General features: G+C 44.7%; 1 protein-coding gene across 6 annotated transcripts in view; it reads left to right on the forward strand.

Moving 5' to 3' along the window:
• The window catches only part of LOC115162172 (sine oculis-binding protein homolog A), a 44,425-nt gene that overhangs the window by 5,362 nt on the left and 11,270 nt on the right, over positions 1-27,793 (forward strand). For 2 of the 6 annotated variants that reach the window (XM_029713218.1, XM_029713213.1), the window contains exons 1-6: positions 15,886-16,234; positions 21,786-21,857; positions 22,843-22,975; positions 23,844-24,056; positions 26,429-26,580; positions 27,103-27,126. In XM_029713218.1, coding sequence (XP_029569078.1) covers positions 16,139-16,234; positions 21,786-21,857; positions 22,843-22,975; positions 23,844-24,056; positions 26,429-26,580; positions 27,103-27,126 — 690 coding nt within the window. In that variant the 5' untranslated portion in view covers positions 15,886-16,138. Of the gene's footprint in view, positions 1-15,884; positions 16,235-21,785; positions 21,858-22,842; positions 22,976-23,843; positions 24,057-26,428; positions 26,581-27,102; positions 27,127-27,793 lie in introns of those variants that run through there. The other 4 variants (XM_029713217.1, XM_029713215.1, XM_029713214.1 and 1 more) reach the window with 4 other exon arrangements.

The following is a 27,793-nucleotide window of genomic DNA, read 5'->3' on the forward strand; positions in this document are numbered from 1 at the left end:
GCCTGCGGATTTAAAATGGACAAAACATTGTTTCATTTTGATTAACTGTGAAGGATTCAACATTAATAGCGAAATAATGACAAAAATGAAAAGAAAAACATGCATTTTTGTATTTTCTGTCGATTAAGGATTGAATTGTCCTTCTCAAGAAGCGTCATTGACATCAAATAGAGTTTATTTGTAACGTGCGCCGAATACAATAGGTGCAGTAGACCTTACAGTGAAATGCTTACTTACAGGCTCTAACCAATAGTGCAAAAAAGGTATTAGGTGAACAATTGGTAGGTAAAGAAATAAAACAACAGTAAAAAGACGGGCTTAATCCAAGATGGCGTAGCAGTTCAGACGTCCTCTACCATCCTCTTGTCGTGTCCCGTGTATATATATATTTACATATTTTTCTTCACTTATCTTTTACATTTTTTTCTTCTAAAAACTCAACCTCAAAGCACTCTCCTGCAACCCACCTCACCAATTTAAAAAAAGAAAGTATTATTTACCTCATCTGAATCCCACAACAGAAGCTAGCCGGAGTTCAGCTAGCCACGGTTAGATGTCCTCAGCTATCCATTAGCTCGAAAAGCTATCGGCAGTTTTTGTACAGCGCGACCCAGACCAGAGCATACCGGACCTATTCTCTCTCCTTTCCCCGATTTCTACCGCAGGCTCTGGACATTTACACCTGGATCTTGCAGCTAACTAGCTGCTACCTGAATGACTATTGGCAACGTCGGTCACGGAATTAACACACATTATTACGGAGCTAGCCAGCTGAAGAGTTCCGTCAGCCACCCGTGGGCTTTTCCTGAGCTAGCCAGCTGAAGTGTCTCCTGGGCTACAATCACCTATCCTGACCCTTTTTACTGCCGATGCGGAGCCCCATCGGGTCTTCACGACTGGACCGACGTTATCTGCCCGAGGGAGTTATCCAACTGGCCCCTCCGTCGCGACGTAACCTGATCGCCCATCTGCGGCCGGCTAATCGTTAGCTGTCTTATCGGCTGCGATCTGAATAGGTCTATCGGACACTTTTCTTGGGCCACTATAACTAACTATTTTGCCAACTTGGACAGGTCCCCCCTTCCACACGGAACCCCACTAACCCACAGGAAACGCACGAGGTGGCTAAAAACAGACCTCCCTCCATCTTCCACCAGATTGCTACCAATGGCCCGGCTAGCTGTCTGAATCTCACTGGACCCTTTGATCACTCGGCTACGCATGCCTCTCCTTAATGTCAATATGCAATGTCCATTGCTGTTCTGGTTAGTGTTTATTGGCTTATTTCACTGTAGAGCCTCTAGCCCTGCTCATTATACCTTATCCAACCTCTCAGTTCCTCCACCCTCACATGATATGACATCTTCTGGTTTCAATGATGTTTCTAGAGACAATATCTCTCTCATAATCACTAAATGCCTAGGTTTACCTCCTCTGTACTCACATCCCACATACCTTTGTCTGTACATTATACCTTGAAGCTATTTTATCGGCCCCAGAAACCTGCTCCTTTTTCTCTCTATTCTGGACGTCACAGACGACCAATTCTTATAGCTTTTAGCCGTACCCTCATACTTATTCTTCTCTGCTCCTCTGGGGATGTAGAGGTGAATCCAGGCCCTGCGGTGCCTGGCTCCACTCCTACTCCCCAGGCGCTCTCTTTTGATGACTTCTGTAACCGTAATAACCTTGGTTTCATGCATGTTAACATTAGAAGCCTCCTCCCTAAGTTTGTTTTATTCACTGCTTTAGCACACTCTGCCAACCCGGATGTCCTAGCTGTGTCTGAATCTTGGCTTAGGAAGTCCACCAAAAACTCTGAAATCTTCATCCCTAACTACAACGTTTTCAGACAAGATAGAACAACCAAAGGGGGCGTTGTTGCAATCTACTGCAGAGATAGCCTGCAGAGTTCTGTCCTGCTATCCAGGTCTGTACCCAAACAATTTGAACTTCTACTTTTAAAAATCCACCTCTCCAAAAACAAGTCTCTCACCGTTGCCGTCTGCTATAGACCCCCCTCGGCCCCTAGCTGTGCTCTGGACACCATATGTGAACTGATTGCCCCCCATCTATCTTCAGAGCTCGTGCTACTAGGTGACCTAAACTGGGACATGCTTAACACCCCAGCCATCCTACAATCCAAGCTTGATGCCCTCAATCTCACACAAATTATTAATGAACCCACCAGGTACAACCCCAAAGCCGCAAACACTGGCACCCTCATAGATATCATCCTAACCTACGTGCCCATTGCCTGCACCCGTAATGGGTCAGCGGTCAAACGACCTCCACTCATCACTGTCAAACGCTCCCTGAAACATTTCAACGAGCAAGCCTTTCTAATCGACCTGGCCCTGGTATCCTGGAAGGATATTGACCTCATCCCATCAGTAGAGGATGCCTGGTTATTTTAAAAAAATGCTTTCCTCACCATCTTAAATAAGCATGCCCCTTTCAAGAAATTTAGAACCAGGAACAGATATAGCCCTTGGTTCTCCCCAGACCTGACTGCCCTTAACCAACACAAAAATATCCTGTGGCGTTCTGCATTAGCATCGAACTGCCCCCGCGATATGCAACTTTTCAGGGAAGTTAGAAACCAATACACACAGGCAGTTAGAAATGCCAAGGCTAGCTTTTTCAAACAGAAATTTGCTTCCTGCAACTCAAACTCTAAAAAGTTCTGGGACATTGTAAAGTCCATGGAGAATAAGAACACCTCCTTCCAACTGCCCACTGCACTGAGGATAGGAAACTCTGTCACCACCGATAAGCCCACTATAATTGAGAATTTCAATAAGTATTTTTCTACGGCTGGCCATGCTTTCCACCTAACTACCCCTACTGCATTCAACAGCACTGCACCCCCCACAGCTACTCGCCCAAGCCTCCCCCATTTCTCCTTCTCCCAAATCCATTCAGCTGATGTTCTGAAAGAGCTGCAAAATCTGGACCCCTACAAATCAGCTGGGCTTGACAATCTGGACCCTTTCTTTCTAAAATTATCTGCCGAAATTATTGCAACCCCTATTACTAGCCTGTTCAATCTCTCTTTCGTGTCGTCTGAGATTCCCATAGATTGGAAAGCAGCTGCTGTCATCCCCCTCTTCAAAGTAGGTGACACTCTTGACCCAAATTGCTACAGACCTATATCCATCCTACCCTGCCTTTCTAAGGTCTTCGAAAGCCAAGTCAACAAACAGATTACCGACCATTTCGAATCCCACAGCACCCTCTCCGCTATGCAATCTGGTTTCAGAGCTGGTCATGGGTGCACCTCAGCCACGCTCAAGGTCCTAAACGACATCGTAACCGCCATCGATAAGAAACAATACTGCGCTGCCGTATTCATTGACCTGGCCAAAGCTTTTGACTCTGTTAATCACCACATCCTCATCGGCAGACTCAGTAGCCTTGGTTTCTTAAACGATTGCGTCGCCTGGTTCACCAACTACTTCTCTGATAGAGTTCAGTGTGTCAAATAGGAGGGCCTGCTCTCCGGACCTCTGGCAGTCTCTATGGGGGTACCACAGGGTTCAATTCTTGGGCCAACTCTTTTCAACGCTCTTGCTGCTGGTGAATCTCTGATCCACCTCTACGCAGACGACACCATTCTGTATACTTCTGGCCCTTCTTTGGACACTGTGTGAACAACCCTCCAGACGAGCTTCAATGCCATTCAACTCTCCTTCCGTGGTCTCCAACTGCTCCTAAACACAAGTAAAACTAAATGCATGCTCTTCAACCGATCGCTGCCTGCACCTGCCCGCCTGTCCAGCATCACTTCTCTGGACGGTTCTGACTTAGAATTTGTGGACAACTACAAATACCTAGGTGTCTGGTTAGACTGTAAACTCTCCTTCCAGACTCACATCAATCATCTCCAATCCAAAGTTAAATCTAGAATTGGATTCCTATTTCGCAACAAAGCATCCTTCACTCATGCTGCCAAACATACCCTCGTAAAACTGACCATCCTACCAATCCTCGACTTCGGCGATGTCATTTACAAAATAGCCTCCAATACCCTACTCAACAAGCTGGATGCAGTCTATCACAGGGCCATCCGTTTTGTCACCAAAGCCCCATATACAACCCACCACTGCGATCTGTATGCTCTCGTTGGCTGGCCTTCACTTCATAATCGTCGCCAAACACATTAGCTCCAGGTCATCTACAAGACCCTGCTAGGTAAAGTCCCCCCTTCTCTCCGCTCACTGGTCACCATAGCAGCACCCACCTGTAGCACGCGCTCCAGCAGGTATATCTCTCTGGTCACCCCTAAAGCCAACTCCTCCTTTGGTCGTCTCTCCTTCCAGTTCTCTGCTGCCAACGACTGGAACGAACTACAAAAATCTCTGAAATTGGAAACACTTATCTCCCTCACTAGCTTTAAGCACCAGCTGTCAGAGCAGCTCACAGATCACTGCACCTGTACATAGCCCATCTATAATTTAGCCCAAACTACTACCTCTTCCCCTACTGTATTTATTTATTTTATTTATTTTGCTCCTTTGCACCATATTATTTATATTTGAACTTTGAACTTTCTTCAAACTACAAATCTACCATTCCAGTGTTTTTCTTGCTATACTTTATTTACTTTGCCACCATGGCATTTTTTTGCTTTTACCTCCCTTATCTCACATCATTTGCTCACATTGTATATAGTCTTGTTTTTTTTCTACTGTATTATTGACTGTATGTTGTTTACTCCATGTGTAACTCTGTGTTGTTGTATGTTGTCGAACTGCTTTGCTTTATCTTGGCCAGGTCGCAATTGTAAATGAGAACTTGTTCTCAACTTGCCTACCTGGTTAAATAAAGGTGAAATAAAAAAAATAAAAATAAAATAAGATGAGCATCGGAGCCGGTGTAGTATGATTCAATCTTAGCCCTGTATTGACGCTTTTCCTGTTTGATGGTTCGTCGCAGGGCATAGCAGGATTTCTTGTAAGCTTCCGGGTTAGAGTCCCGCACCTTGAAAGCGGCAGCTCTACCCTTTAGCTCAGTGCGAATGTTGCCTGTAATCCACGGCTTCTGGTTGGGGTATGTACGTACAGTCAATGTGGGGATGACGTCCTCGATTCACTTATTGATGAAGCCAGTGACTGTGGTGTACTCCTCAATGCCATCGGAAGAATACCGGAACATGTTCCAGTCTGTAATAGCAAAACAGTCCTGTAGTTTAGCATCTGCTTCATCTGACCACTTTTTTTATGGACCGAGTCACTGGTGCTTCCTGCTTTAATTTTTGCTGGTAAGCAGGAATCAGGAGGATAGAGTTGTGGTCGGATTTACCAAGTGGAGGGCTGGGGAGAGCTTTGTACACGTCTCTGTGTGTGGAGTACAGGTGATGTAGAATTTTTTCCCTCTGGTTGCACATTTAACATGTTGATGGAAATTTGGTCGAACTGATTTAAGTTTCCCTGCATTAAAGTCTCTGGCCACTAGGAGCACCACCTCTGGGTGAGTGGTTTCCTGTTTGCTTATTTCCTTATACAGCTGACTGAGTGCAGTCTTAGTGATGTGATTATTGAGAAGTCATGTACAGTAGGCTTATCAAAGTTGACATGGTGCCACCATGTAGGCTAGAATTTGTGTAGTTTGGAGCAAAGTTGTTACATTTGTGTTTTGTGGCAGGTGTGGTGAAACTGATGATTTCTCTGAACTGATGGCTTCTACGGTTGTGGCTAGATGGTGTACAGCATTTTAGCTTTTTTATTTACTTTTTAAAATTTAACTAGGCAAGTCAGTTAAGAACAAATTCTTGCTGTGTGGGAGATAGAATAATGGTCAAAGATAAATGTTTTTTAAAAAATGTGATTTTTTTAAAAGTCAAAATAAAACATAATAAAAAGCACATTTGAATGACACTGAGGGGCAGTGTTTTTACAACTAATGCCGGTTTGCCTGAGGCTGATAATGTGCAGGTGTTTGTACACATGCATATACACACACTCTCATTCAAATAAACACATACAAGAACACACACATACATGTGATAGTGCCATACATGCACACAAACATATACAGTTGGCATTGCTGTTATGATTTTAGTTGTCCTTGATGTCCTTTGTTGTACATTTATTCTTTTGTTTTATAATTTTTTGCATTGTTGTTTGCTGTTTTCTTCTGTCTTTTCCTTTTTTCTCTTTAGTTCATTCTCTTGGTTGTTGGTGCATTGGGGGTTTCTTGGGGGTGGCGAATGGAATTAATTGTATTTTTTATTTTTCTTCTTGGGGGGGGACTGTGGGAGGGGTCTTGAATGGTTGAGGGACAGCTATTGGGGAACTGTGGGGGGATCTTGGAGGGTTCGGGTTTACGTTTTTTGACCTGGTGGTAGATCGGTCAACGTGCCCTTGAGCAGGGCATTGACCCTGGATGCTTCTGTGTGTCGCTCTGAATTAGAATCTGTTGGATGACTGGAATGATGAAGTTGTTGAGCGGCTTCACTGCAAGTATATTGTATGTTTCGAATATTCAATAATAAAAAAAAAAAATTATGTACAATTATTTTTTACAATGACGGCCAAACCCGGACAACGCCGGGCCAATTGTGCGCCGCCCTATGGGACTCCCAATCACGGCCAGATGTGACACAGCGTGGATTCAAGCCAGGGACTGTAGTGACACCTCTTGCACTGAGATGCAGTGCCTTAGACCGCTGCGCCACTTAGGAGCCCTAACCCTAACTCTTTTCCTAACCTAATTCTCCTAACCAGCTACGTTAATTGTCTAACCTGCCAAGTCAATTTTCCATCTATCCACAACTTGTCAAGGGTGTGTACGGGAGGCGAAGTCAGGTGCAGGAGAGCAGAGTGTAGTGAACAGGCGCACTTTAATTCCGTTCCACAAATGACAGCACATAAAAACAATAACGTGCCAAAAACACGGAACATAGCAAAAGTAAAGCGCCTGACAATATCCACATAACAAACAAACAATTACACACAAAGACATGGAGGGGAACAGAGGACTAAATACATGCAGTAATTATGGAATGAAAACCAGGTGTGTAATGGAACAAGACAAAACCAATGGAATATGAGAAATGGAGCGGCGATGACGTCGATCGCCGAACGCCGCCCGAACAAGGAGAGGAGCCGACTTCGGTGGAAGTCGTGACACAACTGTAGAAGCCATCAGTTCTGAGAAACCATCAGTGTCACATATGGAGTGATTTCAGTGCCAACAGAAATTATATTTGAATTCCATAATTTTGAATTTGTATTAGGATATTGAATATAAATGTAATACTTTTGAAATTGCAATGCACAAATTGAATCATTGAATTCATACATTTAACTTGAATTTCATTATTTGAAACTAAATTCAATGAATATTGCATTCAGTTTTAATATACAATTAAAATGTAATTGAATATTAAAATGCAATATTTATATATTCAGTTTCAATATGGTAGATATTGCATTCATTGTCTGTGAATTAAGTTTACAAACTATAATTTCAAGTTTATCCAAGTTTCAAATATTCAACTTCTCAGATGCGTTCAGATTCAGTTTCAAATTCAGTTCTCCAAATTGAGGTTCTTAACCAGAGACAACATCCTGGCACTTTTCCAGCCAGGAAAGGTTGAGGATACAGATACAATCGAACACTCTCTGTGGTAAACAAGCTTCTGGCAGTTTCTGAAGCTAATGTGGTATGTTGAATGTATTTTCTTCCTATAAATTTGGCTCTAGCATTTGAACCTATTATGACCCCATTCCTAAAAGCTAAGACTCCGTGATGGAATTTATACCTCTATGGTCAATGCACGGACGCAGACCTCCCTCCTTCTTCTTCACAAAAAAGAAACTCGAGGGGGAGGGTGACGTGGAGGGCTGAATGTATCCCTGCATCAGAGATTCAGAGACATATGTTTCCATAGCCACCGTCTCCTCCTGTGACAGGGGGTACACGTGACTCCGGGGAAGTGCGGCGTTTACCAGGAGATTTATCGCACAATCCCCTCGTCAATGGGGTGGTAATTGGGTCGCCTTCTTTTTACATTAAGTGATAGCCAAATCGGCATATTCGGGGGGAATGTGTACGGTGGAGATTTGGTCTGGACTCTCCATCGTCGTTGCACCGATGGAAACTCCCACACACCTACTTGAGCACTCCTCCGACCACCCCTTTAGAGCCCTCTGTTGCCACAAAATAGTGGGGTTGTGAAAGGCCAACCAGGGAATCCCCAGCACCACCGGAAACGTAGGAGAACCAATGAGGAAGAGACTAATTCTATCCCCATGACCCCCCCTGCGTAATCATGTCCAGTGGAGCCATGGCCTCCCTGACCACCCCAGACCCTAATGGTCAACTATCTAGGGAGTGCACGGAGAAGGGTTTGTACATCTGAACCAGGGGAATACCTAAACTATGCGCAAAACCACAGTCTATAAAATTCCCCGCTGCGCCTGAATCTACTAGCGCCTTATGTTGGGAATGGGGGGAAAACTCAGGGAAAGAAATCAACACATACATGTGACCAACAGGGGGCTCTGGGTAAGCTTGGTGCAGACTCACCTGGGGTGTTCGAACAGTGCTCGGCCTGCCGTCTCAACTCCCAGACGAGCCCCTCCAGCACCGGTCGGCAGTGTGCCCTCTCTCCGACCATACCTAGTGCAGGAAGGAGCTCCTCCTCCGATCGCCCTTGCTGCAGCGGCCCCTAACTCCATGGGTGTTGGAGGGGGGCTGCTGGGTTGTGGAACCAACAGGACCTGATCCGGACACCCGCGCGTAGCCAGCAAGTTGTCCAACCTTATGGACATGTCCACCAGCTGGTCCAGGGTGAGGGTGGCGTCTCTGCATGCTAGCTCCCTGCGGACGTCCTCACGTAAACTACACCTATAATGGTCAATCAGGGCCCTGTCGTTCCACCCCGTGCCGGCGGCCAAGGTCATAAACTCCAGAGCAAAGTCCTGTGCGCTCCTCGTCTCCTGCCGTAAGTGGAACAGACATTCACCCGCTGCTCGACCCTCTGGTGGATGATCGAACACAGCCCGGAAGCGACGGGTGAACTCTGGGTAGTGGTCCTTCGCCGAGTCTGGTCCATCCCAGACCGCGTTGGCCCACTCCAGAGCTTTGCCTGACAGGCAGGAGACGAGGGCGTTCACGCTCTCACCTCCCGAAGGAGCCGGGTGAACGGTTGCCAGGTAAAGATCCAGCTGGAGCAGGAACCCCTTGCACCCGGCAGCCGTCCCATCGTATTCCCTCGGGAGCGCAAGCCGAATACCGCTGGGGCCAGACGACGTCGGAGAAGGTGGTGGTGCTGGTTGGAGTGTGGCTGGTGGAGGGGTAGGGAGGCCACCCCTCTCCCATCTCTCCATCATCGCCATCACTTGATCCATGGCGGTCCCCAAACGGTGGAGAACTGTGGTGTGGTGTTGCACGCGCTCCTCCATGGATGTGGAGAGCGCGTCAGCTCCTGTTGACTCCATGATAAGCGGGATTCTGTTAAGGTGCCTCCTAAGAGAGGTAGGTGCAAGAGTCAGGAGCTGGAGAGCAAGGATTTCCAGATGCACAAACATTTAATAGAACATCCCAAACACGACAACAACAGCTGGGGAAACACACCCAACGAAGTCGACACACACAGGGAAATAAACGTAACACACGGAGGAGAAATCTCTACTCAAAAAACAACTACAACGGTAATATACAACCGTGAGAAAAAAAAACCTGCGTCGCAAACATGCACCCCTACCGTATACACAACAGCAAAATAATCCCGCACAAAGAATAGCAGGAGTGGGGGGTTAATAAACCCACTGAAATGAACTAATAGGATACAGGTGTAAAACAAAAACAGACAGACACAAACGAAAATGAAAAATGGATTGGTGGCAGCTAGTAGGCCGGCGACGACGACCGCCGAGCTGTAACGATCATCTGAAAGAGGGGACCAAGATGCAGCGTGGTGAGTGTTCATATTGAATTTTAATAATACAAAACACTTGAACATAAGACACAAACGAATGCCAACAGTTCTGTTGGTGCAAACCACACAACAGAAACAACTACCCACAAAACCCCAAAGGAAAACAGGCTGCCTAAGTATGATTCCTAATCAGAGACAACAATAGACAGCTGCCTCTGATTAGGAACCCTACTCGGCCCAAAACAAAGAAATACAAAAACATAGAAAAAGGAACATAGAACACCCACCCAATGTAACACCCTGGCCTAACCAAAATAAAGAACAAAAAACCCCTCTCTATGGCCAGGGCGTTACACGAGCAGGGAGAGGAGCCACCTTCGGTGGAAGTCGTGACAGGAGAACAGTGGAAGTTGATAAAAGTTCTTATCTATTGTTAAACTAAAACCAATGCAGTTCTGCTCTTTTTTTGTGTGATAAAAAACAACCTTGTCCAGTCATGTTACCTACTGTAGCTGGCTAACAATCTGGTAATTGGCCCATATGGTTTTAGATGGCAAAGGAAAGGCACTCCTGGATACCTCCAGGAGATGTGCTTCAAAGGTAGGATTCATATAGGCCTAATCTCTTTTTCTGGTGCTCCAAAATATTGTTTGGTGCTCCTACATTTGTTGGGAGCTGTCACGTCCTGACCAGTATAAGGGGTTATTTGTTATTGTAGTTTGGTCAGGACGTGGCAGGGGTGTATTTGTTTAGAGTGTTTCGGGGTTTGTTGGGCTATGTTCTGTTTTAAGAGGGGTGTTTGTTTAGAGTGTTTCGGGGTTTGTTGGGTTATGTTCTAGTATGTCTATTTCTATGTGGTGTTTGTTGGGTTGACCTTCAATTGGAAGCAGCTGCTCCTAGTTGCTTCTAATTGAAGGTCCTATTTAAGAGGGGTGTTTTTTCTATGGGATTTTGTGGGTAGTTGTTTCTTGTTTAGCTGTGTGCCTGACAAGACTGTTATCGTCGTTGTTTTGTATACGTGTGTTTTGTTTCGGTTTTCCTTCTTTCTGCCGAATAAAAGAAGATGAGTATACACATTCCCGCTGCATTTTGGTCTAATCCCTACGACAACCGTGACAGAACTACCCACCACAAACGGACTAAGCAGCGGAGGAAGGAGCAGCAGCAGAGCTCTGTGGAGTCATGGACATGGGAAGAGATTCTGGATGGGGCAGGACCTTGGCACCAGGCTGGGGAGTACCGGCGCCCTAAGGAGGAGCTGGAGGCAGCCAAGATGGAGCGGCGCTATTATGAGGCATTATACACACCGAGAGGCAAGTGCGAGAGGCAGCCCCCAAAAATTGTTCTGGGGGGGCACACGGGTAGTTTGGCTGGGCCAAGGGTGAGCCCTAAGCCAACTCCCCGTGCTTAGTAAGGGGAGCATTTGGAGTGGAGAGCGCCGGTGTATGCGGAAGTGCGCACGATCTCGCCCATGCGAGCGATCCCAGCTCCTCGCAAGTGCGGTGCTAGAGTGGGCATCCAGCCTGGGAGGAGGATGCCTGCGCAGCACATCTGGCCACCAGTGCGCCTCCTAGGCCCAGGCTACCCTATGCCTGCTCTACGCATGGCAACCATCAGGCCTCTGCACAGCCCAGTTCGCCCTGTGCCAGCACTCCGCTCGTACAGGGCTACTATTACCATCCAGCCAGGACGGGTTGTGCAGTAGGTGCGCTCCAGACCTCCAGTGCCTACTCATGGCCAGTGTATCCAGTTCCTGCTCCTCGCACTAGCCCTGATGTGCGTGTCTCTAGTCTGGCGCCTCCAAAGCCAGCACCACGCACCAGGCCTCCAGTGCGTCAGTCCAGTCTAGTACGTCCTGTTCCCGATAATCGCACTAGCCTTGGGGTGCATGTCTCCAGTCTGGTACCTCCACTACCAGCCCCACGCACCAGGCCTCCAGTGCGTCAGCCCAGTCCAGCTCAGCCTGCTCCTGCTCCTCGCACTAGCCCTGTGGTGCGTGTCCCTAGTCTGGCGCTTCCTAAGCCAGCCCCACGCATCAGGCCTTCAGTGCGCAGTCCCCGTCCAGAGCTTCCGGCAACAGTGCCTCGTCCAGAGCTTCCGGCGACAGTGCCTCGTCCAGGGTGTCCGGCGACAGTGCCTCGTCCAGAGTGTCCGGCGACAGTGCCTCGTCCAGAGTGTCCGGCGACAGTGCCTCGTCCAGAGTGTCCGGTGACAGTGCCTCGTCCAGAGTGTCCGGCGACAGTGCCTCGTCCAGCGTGTCCGGCGACAGTGCCTCGTCCAGAGTGTCCGGCGACAGTGCCCCGTCCAGAGCTTCCGGCGACAGTGCCCCGTAGAGAGACGGCCCACAGTCCGGAGCCAGCAGAGACGGCCCACAGTCCGGAGCCAGCAGAGACGGCCCACAGTCCGGAACCGAGAGAGACGGCCCACAGTCCGGAACCGAGAGAGACGGCCCACAGTCCGGAACCAAGAGAGACGGCCCACAGTCCGGAACCGAGAGAGTCGCCCTACAGTCCGGAATCAGCGCAGCCAGAGTCACCTTCCAGTCTGGAGCTCCCAGAGTCGCCCTTCAGCCCGAGGTCTCCAGCGACGTGCATCGGCCCAAGGTCTCCAGCGACGCACATCAGCCTGAGGTCTTCAGCGATGCACCATAGCCCAGAGACTTCGGGAGGGGTAAAATTGAATAAGTATTTAGCGGGGGTGGACAGGTTAGGTTAGGGAGTAAGGCCGGAGCCTGAGCCACCTCCGTAGGAGGAGGTTGGGGAGGGGGGGATGTAGCACAAGAACCGTCGGTGACGGTGGCCACCCTCCCTTTAGTTTGAGATTATTTTTGTTTTGGGTTTATTTTTGTGTTTGTGTTTAAGGTGAATCCGGGGTCTGCACCTTTTGGGGGGGGGGGGGGGGGGTACTGTCACGTCCTGACCAGTATAAGGGGTTATTTGTTATTGTAGTTTGGTCAGGATGTGGCAGGGGTGTGTTTGTTTAGAGTGTTTCGGGGTTTGTTGGGTTATGTTCTAGTATGTCTATTTCTATGTGGTGTTTGTTGGGTTGACCTTCAATTGGAAGCAGCTGCTCCTAGTTGCTTCTAATTGAAGGTCCTATTTAAGAGGGATGTTTTTCTATGGGATTTTGTGGGTAGTTGTTTCTTGTTTAGCTGTGTGCCTGACAAGACTGTTGTCGTCGTTGGTTTGTATACATGTGTTTTGTTTCGGTTTTCCTTCTTTCTGCCGAATAAAAGAAGATGAGTATACACATTCCCGCTGCATTTTGGTCGAATCCCTACGACAACCGTGACAGGAGCACCATTGCTAGTGAAAAAGTTAACTTATAAGTGTAACAGTGTAGGTTCCGTCCCTCTCTTCGCCCCAACCCGGGCTCGAACCAGGGACACTTGCACACATCAACAACTGACACCCCACGAAGCATCGTTACCCATCGTGCCACAAAAGCCGCGGCCCTTGCGACGCAAGGGGAAACCCTACTTCAAGTCTCAGAGCGAGTGACGTCACTGATTGAAACGCTATTAGCGCGCACCACCGCTAACTAACTAGCCATTTCACATCGGTTACATAAGCACACAATATTTCCAGAGTGGGATCTTCACAATGGGGCACATTTGTAAGTACACTGTTTTTCAAAGTACTTTGCGCATAATTGACCAGTCAATCTATGGATTTACAAACAATCTATCCATTGAATATGACGGATAGCCATGATTTCATATAATATGTCTTCACGTTCATTTAACGTTTTGGTAACATTTTATATTAAGTTCAAATCAAATCAAATTTATTTGTCACATGCACTCCCAAGCCCTTAACCAACAATGCGGTTTTAAGAAAAAAGAAAAAAGTTGCTCGTATAGCTGTGTAATTACACTAACATTGTGGTATAACCAATTGCAGATATCTGGAGGATCTGGTGGAGTGGAAAGAGCTGTGCTACATAACATTTTGTTTTGACTATTCTACAGTAAAAGCAAGTTACAAATTATTGTGTGTGTGTGTGTGTGTGTGAGAGAGAGAGAAAGAGAGATCATTTCAAGAACATTTATTTAGAACAAGGAGCTCCCCTTTTTGGGACTCCTCTGTGGATTGATGATGATACTTCTCCTTTTCTTCATCTGCATTGAGGATAGTAAAATAAATTATAGCCTACTGGAGGAGAAGTCAGCCACCTTACAGTAGATACACCAAGTGAAAAGTCATGTAGCTAATATGTGAAATAGGAGGGCATTGGCCTCGTCTTACCATAGAACGATCATGGTGAGCATGCAAGTGTGTTAGGACTTTGCCAGTGCTGTAACTGAGTTCTACCCAAACTCCTTGATTCTATCATACTGAAGAGCTCAATAACTTGACTGGGACCACCTCACCTGTCAGAGGCGTGCACAATTTATATTGTAAAGCTGTAATGGCAACAGATAAGAAACATCTGTCCAGCAGTGGCAGACAGGATGCGGCACAATTACCTCCATGAAGTGGATTGTCGGATGTGGCAGGGCTTGCACACTATCACAAATTACAAAGGGAAACCCAGCTGCGAGCTGCCGAGTGACGCGAGCCTGCAAAATGAGCTAAATTACTTCTATGCTCGCTTCGTGACAAGCAACACTGAACCATGAATGAAAGCACCAGCTGTTCCGGATAACTGTGATCTCGCTCTCTCTCACCGATGTGAGTAAGACCTTTAAACAGGTTAACATTTACAAGGCCCCGGGCCAGATGGATTACCAGGAAGCGTACAAAGAGCATGCATTGACCACGGGGCAAGTGTCTTCATTGACATTTTTAACCTCTCCCTGACCCAGTCTGTAATACCGACCTGTTTCAAGCAAACCACCATAGTCCCTGTGCCCAAGAACACCAAGGTAACCTGTCTAAATGACTACGTCCCATAGCACTCAATTCTCTAGCCATGAATTGCTTTAAATGCTGGTCATGGCTCACATCAACACCATCATCCCAGACACCCTGGACCCATTCCAATTTGCATACCGCCCCAACAGATCCACAGACGATGCAATCTCTATTGCACTCTACACTGCCCTCTCCCACCTAGACACCTGTGTGAGAATGCTCTTCATTGAATATAGCTCAGCGTTCAACACCAGAGGTGAGGTGAGGAGGGCCCAAAGTAAAAATGTTGTGGAAAATCGAGAGGAAATATTGTGCATTCAAGTACTAGTCAGAACTAGGAAACTCTGAAACTTCCGACTTTGTAGGTTGAATGCAGCATGTGTAAAACTACACAGCCTGGTCTCATACACTAGAGGTTACATAGTAAATGTAAATCCAGGACACTTAAATGAATACCATATGTTACATTTGATATGGTTACATAAGACAGAAGGAAAAGGAAAGGAGGGTGGTTGGTTGTTTGGTTTGGTTGGATGGATGGGTGTATGACATGAACCCAAACGCTGTGTGTTTGAATCTCATCATGGACAACTTTAGGATTTTAGCTAATTAGCAACTTTTCAACTACTTTGCAACTACTTAGCATGTTAGCTAACCCTTCCCCTAACCCTTCTCCTTCCCCTAACATTAACCTGTTAACCTAAATCCTAACCTTAACCCTAACCCCAACCCCTAGCCTAGCTAACGTTAGCCAGCTAGCTAATGTGAGCCTTTGCCACCTAGCTAACGTTAGCCACAACAAATTAGAATTCGTAACATATCATAAGTTTACCAAATTGATAACATATTGTACATTTAGCAAATTCATGACATATCATGTGAATTGTAATTAGTAATATATAATGGATGATGGTCATCCACAAATGAATACATAGGCTACCATACGAAACGTAACATATTATACTAAACGATTGTCTCAAATTTACATACAGAATAATACGAAAGGCTCCGAGACCAGGTTGAACTACAACCTTTTAGCAAGTCGGACATTTCCGAGTTTCCTAATTCCGACTAGCACGTGAACATGGCAATAGCCCGCCTCTGATCAGCAACGTCATATTATGTACAGTGGACGCTCCTCCCCCTGTCTAGATTTTTTTTCACTCAACCTCTCATTTGACTCAGAGGCAGTCACACACCAACTTGCGCACAGACCGTGGAAAAATAGGGGCAGAAGATGGCTGACTTTACCAGGCATCGCGAGCCCTCAACAGCATCATCAACATCACCCGGGCTGTTCCCAAGCTTGACATTCGCCGTTGGGCAACTTTAAATCAGCCCCGCCTTATCCAGCCATCCATCACCGCAAATATTGACAGAGCTATTATAAACAATGGCAGAGATGGAAAAAGAGGGCAGACCCCCCGAAAATAAAAGAAGCAGAAAACCGGCTCACCCCGTGAAAAGGGAAATCAACGAAGAAATGAAGGTAAGTGTTCGATATTGGACCACTTTCCTAGGATTACGCATGGAAACAGAACGCTCATTAAAGCGCGTGATTTTCTGTGGATGCTTAAAGCGCGCATCCTCTTTCAAAATTTAGAGAAGATTGGATTCATTGAACTGCAATTTGTTGGATGAATAGCCAACAAGTTCAATTGTCATATTCATTTTTGGCAATGACTTAAACCCACTCATAACCTAGTCCCATGTCCACCGCATTTTGAATACAAATCGATAGGGTCGATTTTCTTGCCATGCGTTATACATTATAGCCTATAGGCTACACCGTCTTTGTTGTTCCACATACCAATAGGCTACATATACTTTTTGTCAATGAATGGGGAAACATATTAACGATAATTAGGAACCCATTTATTGCCATTTGTGGAGTTTTCTTTAGATGATTCCATTGGAGAAAGCTAAATGGAAAATCCTGTGCATCAGTCAAGGCGTCAACAGTGCCACTACTACTATTACTACCTCTGCTCCCGCGGAAACAACACTGACCGTAGGCGACGCAATTCAAATAAAATCGCGTGGGGAGACTATTTAGATATATGAAAGGAAATCAACTTAATTCACATTCTTAACGTATGCCAAACGATGTGTATTGTCTTGCTATGGACGACCCGCAACGTGTACTCCAGATGTGTCTACAGGTGCCGGATAAGAGCCCATTGTTTATCGTGCGTTATGCTGTTCTGTATAAGCGTAACAGCGTACCCGATGGTACAACCATGCATGTCATGTATTAATATAAATATTTTGCAGAGAGAAATAGATGTTCCAGCTGTGTTGGAATAAATAGTGGAGAAAAGGGGGTATGGCATGCAGGGGACCTAACGCTGCTTTGTCTCGGGGTTTCATCATGTGTTCACTGTTTGTACACATTATATACCTGGGTTGAGAGAAAGAATTCCCAATACAGAATAATTACCAGAGCAAAGTCAGATATGGTCCTGTTATTAGAGCTTGGTTTTTATTTGGATTTCATTCATTCAGAGGAATTATGAACAAATATAGTCAGGAAAGCCTGACACCGTGTGCATCATGTCTCTTCTCGTCCAAGAGGTGTGTGTACTGGCCTTGGGTTTCAAAGAAACAATCTTTTTCTCTTGAGGAATGCTAAATATTTGCATTTTAACGTTTTGTTAATCGTTGCATTGGGACCCATAAAGGGGACAGATTTTGCCCCTTCGGGACATTGGTCTCGTGTGTGCTACATTCAGCCCTAATACATGCCATTTATTTATTGGTTTATTTGCATTTGTTAAAAATGAGTGGCATATCTGTAGGCAGTTGCATGTGCAAAATAAAGATAAACAGCAGTTATTTCAAATTGAAAGAACACAGGCTATACTATGGACAAAAAGCATTTGAATTGGGAATTATTTTGACTAGCACATAATGGTAATCTGTGTATGTAATTTTGTTTCGTTGTCTCTATCAATCAAATATGTCAGACAGACAGATAAACGTTTTCTGCACTGTTGGGAAAATGACTCAATTCATTCATTCTCTGAAGCTGCCAAATCTTCTGCTCCATCTGCTTGTTAATGAGCTTAGTTTAAAATGTGGAAGGTTACACATCTATAATTATCACCATATGTAGAGCATCCTGGATGTCTCCTGAACAACCAATATGATTCATCTTCAACATTGAAGAACACAGCTCCTGTTTAGATCTGTTGGCAGCCAGACAACAGCAAATGTCAGAGGTGCCCCTACAGTTGAAGTCGGATGTTTACATACACCTTAGCCAAATACATTTAAACTCAGTTTTTCACAATTCCTGACATTTAATCCTAGTAAATATTCCCTGTCTTAGGTCAGTTAGGATCACCACTTTATTTTAAGAATGTGAAATAATAGTAGAGATTTATTTCAGCTTTTATTTCTTTCATCACATTCCAGGTGGGTCAGAAGTTTACACACACTCAATTAGTATTTGGTAGCATTGCCTTTAAATTGTATAACTTGGGTCAAACATTTCGGGTAGCCTTCCACAAGCTTCCCATAATAAGTTGGGTGAATTTTGGCCCATTCCTCCTGACAAAGATGGTGTAACGGAGTCAGGTTTTTAGGCTTCCTTGCTCGCACATGCTTTTTCAGTTCTGCCCACACATTTTCTATAGGATTGAGGTCAGGGCTTTGTGATGGCCACTCCAATACCTTGACTTTGTTGTCCTTAAGCTATTTTGCCACAACTTTGGAAGTATGCTTGGGGTCATTGTCCATTTGGAAGACCCATTTACGACCAAGCTTTAACTTTTTGACTGATGTCTTGAGATGTTGCTTCAATATATCCACATAATCTTCCTCATGATGCCATCTATTTTGTGAAGTGCACCTGTCCCTCCTGCAGCAAAGCACCCCCACAACATGATGCTGCCACCCCTGTGCTTTACGGTTGGGATGGTGTTCTTTGGCTTGCAAGCCTCCCCCTTTTTCCTCCAAACATAACTATGGTCATTTCAGCCAAACAGGTTTTTTTTTTTTCATCAGACCAGAGGACATTTCTCCAAAAAGTACAATCTTTGTCTCCATGTGCAGTTGCAAACCGTAGTCTGGCTTTTTTATGGCAGTTTTAGAGCAGTGGCTTCTTCCTTGCTGAGCGGCCTTTCAGGTTATGTTGATATAGGACTCGTTTTACTGTGGATATAGATACTTTTGTACCTGTTTCCTCCAGCATCTTCACAAGGTCCTTTGCTCTTGTTCTGGGATTGATTTGCACTTTTTGCACCAAAGTATGTTTATCTCTAGGAGACAGAACGCGTCTCCTTCCTGAGCGGTATGACGGCTGCGTGGTACCATGGTGTTTATACTTGCTTACTATTGTTTGTACAGATGAACGTGGTACCTTCAGGAGTTTGGAAATTGCTCCCGAGGATGAACCAGACTTGTGGAGGTCTACAATTTCTTTCTGAGGTCTTGGCTGATTTCTTTTGATTTTCCCATGATGTCAAGCAGAGGCACTGAGTTTGGAGGTAGGCCTTGAAATACATCCACAGGTACACCTCCAATTGACTCAAATGATGTCAATTAGCCTATCAGAAGCTTCTAAAGCCATGACATCATATTCTGGAATTTTCCAAACTGTTTGAAGGCACAGTCAACTTAGTGTATGTAAACTTCTGACCCACTGGAATTGTGATACAGTGCATTATAAGTGAAATAATCTGTCTGTAAACAATTGTTGGAAAAATGACTTGTGGCATGCACAAAGTAGATGTCCTAACCGACTTGCCAAAACTATAGTTTTTTAACAAGAAATTTGTGAAGCGGTTGAAAAACGAGTTTTAATGACTCCAACCTAAGTGTATGTGAACGTTTGACTTCAACTGTATACACCCAGGCATACAGGTGCTTTCTTCTACATTAAACACAATGTGTATCTTTCAATGACTTCTGTGAGTTCAAGTTCTATGTCAGCCTATCCAGAGAAGTGATTATGAAGGAGGCGGTAATAGTATTAGAGACTAGTAGCATTCCTAAACAGTTTGTGGCCATAGAATGTGCTGTAGTGCCAACAAACTGTTCTGAAACAAGACTCATATGGGCACACAATTACAATTGACTTTATTTGTCTGAGATGCAGTAATTTCCCCCTAGAAAAACAAGGTTCAAACTTTGCACCTGGTATTAAATCAAATCTGGCCCTGAATGTGTTCATGGATTTGATGAACACAGATTTATTATGTAGGTATGCCATTTATGTCAGTGTGACAAAATTGTTACTGCTTGAACAAAGACCAATAAGACTAGCGGATACAGATGACAAAGTAGCCCTAGTTTAATGTTCAGATTAAGATACAGTATTTATCTCAAAAGCCACTATCTTCAACATTCTCTGCCAAACGTGCTACAGTATAACGCTCTCCCTAAACCAGAGACTGAAGGCCTGTTCGCTACTTTAAACCGTTTGATACGTTTATTTATTTATTTTCTCCATTCTCTCTCGTCTGTTTGAAAAAGCAGGCAAAAAAAAACACCACACAATGTGCCCTTGTGAGAGATCATACCTCAGAAAAACCAAACAGTCTGACAGTGTTTCCTTCATCTTGTGCCGCTTTAATGTGCACCATGGTAAAATAAGCCACAGTAAGTAATCTAGGAGAGGGGGGCTGTACTTGGTGGGATAGGGGATAGTGGAGGTTAAGAGCAGGGGAGAAAGGAATGTATACAGCAATAGGCTGCCTAAGCTGTAAAAACTGAAACCTGAGCGTCTGCACAGGATCAGATGTCAAGGAAGGTAGAGGAAATGGAAGCAGAGCAGTGGGAGAGAGAGGAGAGTGTGAACAAGGGAATGGAAAAGTGTGGGCCAGGAGAGTCTGAAGGAGGGCCCACTCAAGGAAACTTGGCATGCGGATTAGGGAATTTTATCATGGTGTACTGTGACCTACTCTGGTTTCTGCACACAAGGTATCGGATTCCCCCTGCTCACCCTTACCAGCAGCACCTTTTGCTAACTGAAGGAAATAAGGGAACTCCTGCTTTTGATTTAATCTATCAAAATAATATAATTATTCTAAACTGCTAAAGTTTAGACTGTTCCAGGGTTGAACAGTGGCAGCAAGTTGGTGTTTTGCAGAGCTGATATTAGGTTTGAATGGTGGTATTTTGTATAAATAGATTTTAATCATACATTGGTCTCTGTTGATGATTCGTTGAATCAGGTGTATTAGTCTTGGGCTGAAACAAAAGTCTACACACATTGTGGATCTGTAGGGCCCACAAATTATAAATTGGATAGCCATAGAGGAGATTTAGTCCAGTCCAGAGAGTTTGCACATCTGCAGTGGACAGTTGACACTCTGCTCCCAGACTGCACCATAGCACTGCCTTCCACCTCACCCTGAGTCAAGCCTGTGTGCTGCTTTCATGACCTGGCATACAGATTGGGTTCCACTCTCTTTACCGCTCCCTCTTTCTGGAAGTGGCAGGGTGACAGAGGGAACAGGGAGCAAAGACGAGGGCAAACGTTCTTGAAGATAGAGACAGATGACTGTTGCTGGCTTCACACCTTTTCATTTTGTTTGAGTAATGTGATGCAGTCACATCTGAGTCAAGCCAGCACTTACTGACTGAGTCAATGTTCTTCTGTAACATGTCAAAACCCCAGCAGTTGTTGATTGAAGCAGTGTGGCAGAATCCACCCTAGACAATAGTTGTGACTATAAACTTTGTATAAATGATGTATACAGTACATGAACAGCAGTGTAGCAGGTAGCCTAGTATTGTTTCAGTGTGTTCTTGGTTTAAGATAGAAGTATATCAGTGTTTGTGTTTCTTAAAGATTGCCTTTTCTGTTTCTGAATTGTACTTGTATCTCATGCCTTGTGATTCCACGTCTGCAGTTTTTGATTCAGAGCTGATGTTATAACTAACGTTGATTATGCTTTCATGTAATGAAATGACTTCCCCGATACAATGGTATTGACAGGGCAGCCCGTAATTGACAATTAAATGCTTGATTGAGTACTATTTGATTGACAGTTCAATGCCAGAATGTAATGAAATGACTAATGTCTCATCAGGTTCGGGCTGAGCGGGCCCGCCCATGGGCAGGCAAGGCGGGTGATCTCCATGGCAACCCACCCTACTCCATGGTGAGCCCCTTTGTCCGTGCGAGACAATAGTGCTACTCTGAGCCATATATAGAGAGATTTCAGCCAAACATCTGTATTTATCCCATTTACATAACATCACATAATTCTATGGCAGCCATGTTAATGTTTCCTTTACAGCCTAACGTTCCCTAATAGCATATAATCTTGTGAATTTTAAACACAGATAGCTAATTGAACTGTTAGAATTATAACATGAACATACAGTAGCACCTCTAAAGATGACCAAACTCTCTCTACATACGATTCTGCTGCTACTGAGATTTTCAGGTTAAATGAATGATAGGCTGATAGTTTTGTCTCAATAGAAGAACATTATTGTGCTCCTTACATGTAAGGCGGTGAGTTGGGGTTGGATGTTACTGCTTGTGTAGATTTGCAGTGGAAGTGCAGTAAAAATAAATCTGGGGTAGTGCTCGTGGTTTGATGGGTTGGGAATTCTGCATAAGACAATGTGGAATTTTTGTAATGTGATCAGTATAGACTATTTGTGGAAAGTTACATGCAACTCATGTGGATTGCTTTTGGAAATCAACTGTAAGAAGTTATGAAAGAACTTAGATTATGTGCTGGTAAAAACAGAATTCATTGAGGCCTTGATCAAACCAGTCTGGGATAAGTCAACTGTGAAGTTGTCCTGATACGTGTGCACATATCTCTGGTAAGGGTTCTGCCACAAGTGAATATTTGCTGCTGTGAACATATTACACATTATTGCATTATGGTTCAGGAAATTGGGCAGACCCATTTAAAAAAAAAAACATGCAGCTTGGTTTCATATAGCAAACATATAATACTGCATTTCCTTTATTGTGTGTTTTGGGGGGGAAAAGCCATTTTCATATAATCATATGCTACCAAACCCTTTTGTCCCTTATTGCCCCCCTCATAACACTGTGACGTAATAGTGAAACAGGGTTCATGCTTGTTAATCCTAATGGCCAATATGGTGTCTCTTGTCTTGCAGAGTTTTGCAGAGAACACTATGAACGAGCTGCTGGGCTGGTACGGCTATGACAAGGTAGACCTGAGAGACCAGGACAACATCGACATACGGAACTACCCAGATGGAGAGGTACAACACATCTCTGTCCTGAAAGGTGAGCATAACCATGGAGATAAATATTTTATTATCTGGACATTGCAGTTGTTGATTCTTTGAAGAGGCTAAAAAAAGAAAGTTTCACAAGTGGTAATACAAGTGATGTTGTGATGAAAAGGCTGAGGAAGATACTGCTGCCACTTCCCACTGGGCAAAGATATCATTTCAAGGTCTAGTTTTGATTTTCATTTGGTTGAGTTGTCAACTAACGTGAATTCAACGTGAAATGTCATTGGATTTAGGTGAAAGTTGGGTGAAAAAAATACGAAATTCCCTTACGCAGATTACTTTATGCAAATCCAAGCTTTCCACGTTGATTCAATGTCATCGCATTAAAAAATAATTGTTGAAATGACATGGAAACAACATTGATTCAACCAGTTTGTTCCAGTGGGTTGGCAGTAGTTCACCAGGATTGATGAGGCAATTCAGTCAGGCTATCCAGATTAAAACCTGTTCTAGATGTTTCATCCAGTCATTATGGCGTAGTTGTTTTCAGCAGGAAACTGCACTTTGCTTTTCTATTGATGATTAGACAGGTGTTTCCGGAATCTCTACATGGTGACTCCTGATTGTAATGCTGGATAACATTTGAGAGATTCACATCAGTAATTGAACAAACATAGGGCCTTATCCAATCAAAGCTGCTAATCTGGTTTCCAGGGTAACAAAAAGGATACCCATCTTGCGTTAAAAGCATATTTGTTTGGATTCATGTACACACCAAAACATGTTTACAGTTTGAAACAAACTATTCTGCAGATCTTCCAGGGCTGTACTGCTGGAGTGAACAATGATGTCGATTTCCATTGCTTTACATACAATAAGTCAAGAAAGACCAACGCACTGACTTTTGTCTCCCTCAGAAAACTCTTTGCCAAAAATCCCAGAAGGATTGGGGGAGAACAGTGATGTCTCCCCAAACCAAGCCAATAGCTCCCACTCTACATCAACATCGAGGAACGGAGTGACAGAGTCCTCCACCACCCCATCCACCTCCACACCCAGCACCAGGGAGCATGGGAACATGCCGATCATAGTCCCACTGATCCCACCCTCCATGATCAAGCCACCAGCAGGTAAAACACCTCTCACACGCACACCTAAACATGAGACGTGTTTAAGCTTGCACTTTAAGGACCAATTGAATGTATCCTACAATCCGGTACAAAATATACAAAACGGTGTTATACAAATTTAACAAATCACTTCCATTTCAGTGCTCAAACCCATGGTCAGTTTTCCAATCACTTGATGAGGGCCCACATTCCATAAAGACTTGCACACACAACCCTGCTTCCCCTCCTCCAGCTGTTAAGTGTCAGTATCACCCAGTCAACTCTCAGTGGAAATGTACATGGCCTGCTGGCCAGACAGAGGGCTTCATTGAACCACAAGTGTGCTGTGAGACTCCAGAGGCTCATCAGCCTGCATTGGGAGAGGAGAGTGACTTGGCATCACTCTAGAGGAGTACCCACAGCTTCACACAACCTCGCAATGCACAGCGGGAAAAACAGATGGTATAGTCCCTTTCTAACAGCTCAACACTCGACTTGTACCCCTTTTGAAATATTCATATGCCCTGCTAGAGCAACAGAGGGGCCTTTGAGGTGCAGGTACACTGGATGATGGAGGTATTTAATATGGGCACTGCATAATTACAGTACCAGGCTCTCTCCCAGCAGACGTGAGCTGTTTGAGAGAACGCATAACGAGAGATGAGGAAAAGGCCAGAAAAATCTGAATGCAAACAAACCACCTCAAGTGACCTTTTTGTATGAAATAATGAGATACTTCCAAATGAACACTTCAACTTGTGTGTTGTTGCCGTACATTTTATTTCAATACTGCAAGGTTACCATGGGACATTTTAACATAGATTTTCTAAAATGATCTTCCCCAGGAATTATTTGCTTGAAAGAAAAAAATCTATATTTTTCACTGGTAAATATGAACCATGCAGCAGGAGCATAAAGGAGCATATAATATGCATGCTGTGGCCATGGTGCTAACGTTGGGCCTCCTGGGAGCTATTCCCCTTAATTGATAATTAGTCTTTACTTTGAAAAGGATTTGCACTATAGATCCATTAAGCTTAACAAGAGAGAAAAAGCCTTTCCAGTACCCACCACGGTGTGATAAAAGGGTGAGCGAAGGTGAAACACTAATGGCCACATTGTTTTTCACCTTTGCACACACATAGTCATAATGTGATAATTGTAAGTTATTGGAACTCTCTCCACATAGTACTACACTAAGCAGATAAAAACCAATGGCAATTACCCAGCAGCCGTTGTTTAAGATGACAGACCCATTTGATGTCATGGAGGGCTGACTAGTGTTTAGTTTCCATTTTCTAATGAATTTCCAATGAAGCCCTCTGCAATTTAATTAGGTAAACTTCAGCTAAAATATTTTTGTAAAATCAGCAACCAATTTCTGTCCACAGATATTCCTTCGGGTATCTCTGTCTGGTTAGAATGTCTCGTACTGCCTTCATGACTGCAGCAAAAACCCCTTGGGGTAGGAAGCACTGTCCTATTTTGCCTGGAAGGGGAATACGGTCAGGATGCATTGTTGGTGGGATCATTCACATGATGAGATTTGACAGGTGGCTGTCAGATTGTTGGGGGGGTTGGGGAAGGGGGGAGGAGGCGGAGTTGATGGGGTGGGGGCCACCGGTTGGACTATCATTATGCTTTGTCCTAGTTCCAGCAAATTTGTCTGGGGTGTTCCAGATCATGTGTTTGTGGTCCCCTAGACGAGGATGTGTCTAACGTCCAGATCATGTGTTTGTGGTCCCCCAGACGAGGATGTGTCTAACGTCCAGATCATGTGTTTGTGGTCCCCCAGACGAGGATGTGTCTAACGTCCAGATCATGTGTTTGTGGTCCCCCAGACGAGGATGTGTCTAACGTCCAGATCATGTGTTTGTGGTCCCCCAGACGAGGATGTGTCTAACGTCCAGGTCATGTGTTTGTGGTCCCCCAGACGAGGATGTGTCTAACGTCCAGGTCATGTGTTTGTGGTCCCCCAGATGAGGATGTGTCTAACGTCCAGGTCATGTGTTTGTGGTCCCCCAGACGAGGATGTGTCTAACGTCCAGATCATGTGTTTGTGGTCCCCCAGACGAGGATGTGTCTAACGTCCAGATCATGTGTTTGTGGTCCCCCAGACGAGGATGTGTCTAACGTCCAGGTCATGTGTTTGTGGTCCCCCAGACGAGGATGTGTCTAACGTCCAGATCATGTGTTTGTGGTCCCCCAGACGAGGATGTGTCTAACGTCCAGGTCATGTGTTTGTGGTCCCCCAGACGAGGATGTGTCTAACGTCCAGGTCATGTGTTTGTGGTCCCCCAGACGAGGATGTGTCTAACGTCCAGGTCATGTGTTTGTGGTCCCCCAGACGAGGATGTGTCTAACGTCCAGGTCATGTGTTTGTGGTCCCCCAGACGAGGATGTGTCTAACGTCCAGATCATGTGCGCATGGTGTCAGAAGGTTGGCGTCAAACGCTACTCCCTCAACATGGGCACTGAGCTAAAGAGCTTCTGCAGTGAGAAGTGCTTTGCTGCCTGCCGCAGAGCCTACTTCAAGAGAAACAAGGTAAGCTCCTTCTCAACACTCCTGCCTTATTACTTAACCAATTATGAAAGTGCACACAAGACCATGTGATAAATACATGTGTACTGACATCACTTCCTCCCTATATCCACTTCCTCCCTACATCCACGCTGTAAGACACTTGTCAAACCTTAGGAATTGTAGTGACCAACTTTCAGCTTTGTACAGTATTTCCACTAGTTGGCTGGGTAAGGTGCCCACAAGTTTAGGTTCTTTGGATATTTCACTCCTGAGTTTTGACCTTTCACTTCTGAGTACCCATTGTAGTAGATTAACATGAAACCAATATCCAGCCTTGGCCTGTGGTTTCATCATTGGATATCCAGAAACACAGTTTCAGTCATTTAAACCCTCATGGCCTATGCAGATCAGTTTACTTTCAAACATGCATTGGTTCCATTGATCAGTATATATTGTCTTTCCAAAGACAGACAGTCATTAAGTTAAATAGTGTTTGTCCTGATTCCTGAAGTTAAACATTCTGCTTTCTTTCTTATACCTAAGCTTGGATATTTAAGGAATTACAGGGTAAGTATGATATGTCTTTATTCCTTTCCCTTGTTTGTCTAAAGGACATTTTTCACCCAAACATAATCACTTAGCATAGCTCTGTATGCTACTAGCTGTTGAAATGGAAGTACACATATGTATGATCATTTTTTCAAGATACCTGAACCCATTTTTTTCCTGTTCAAACTATCTATTTTCACAGCATGAGTTGCCTTGTGCCTGCTGTTCTTCTTCACACGTTTGCTAAGCATTGCTAGTCTTAAAGTGATAGTTCACTCTAAAATCTAAGTTCCTTACTCACTATGATTGCTTTATGTATGTATATATAAACAAAAGCATAACAGAAGAGATATTGTATTTCAGTGAGTAAGGAACAAAGTGAAGTGTTATCCAGGGACAAGAATTCCCACATTAGGAAAACAGACATGGCTAGAGCACAGAAAATCCTTGTCTGCTGAGGAGGTGCAGATTCTATATTATGTCTCACACTCTCACATTCATGCAGGCCATTTGTGTAAGTGATATCCACATGTTTCTTTTTTCATGCACCCACAAGGTTGGCCACAACAACAAACCCTCCAGTTTTTTCCAACAACAAAAAATTGCATGGCTGAAAATGTGTCTTGTGTCTGAAAGGGGAGCTAGGACATAGCGAGTAGGATGGCAAAGGGGTGAGCAGTGGAGA

This window comes from Salmo trutta, chromosome 25, assembly GCF_901001165.1.
Source record: "Salmo trutta chromosome 25, fSalTru1.1, whole genome shotgun sequence".
Classification (NCBI taxonomy): Eukaryota; Metazoa; Chordata; class Actinopteri; order Salmoniformes; family Salmonidae; genus Salmo; species Salmo trutta.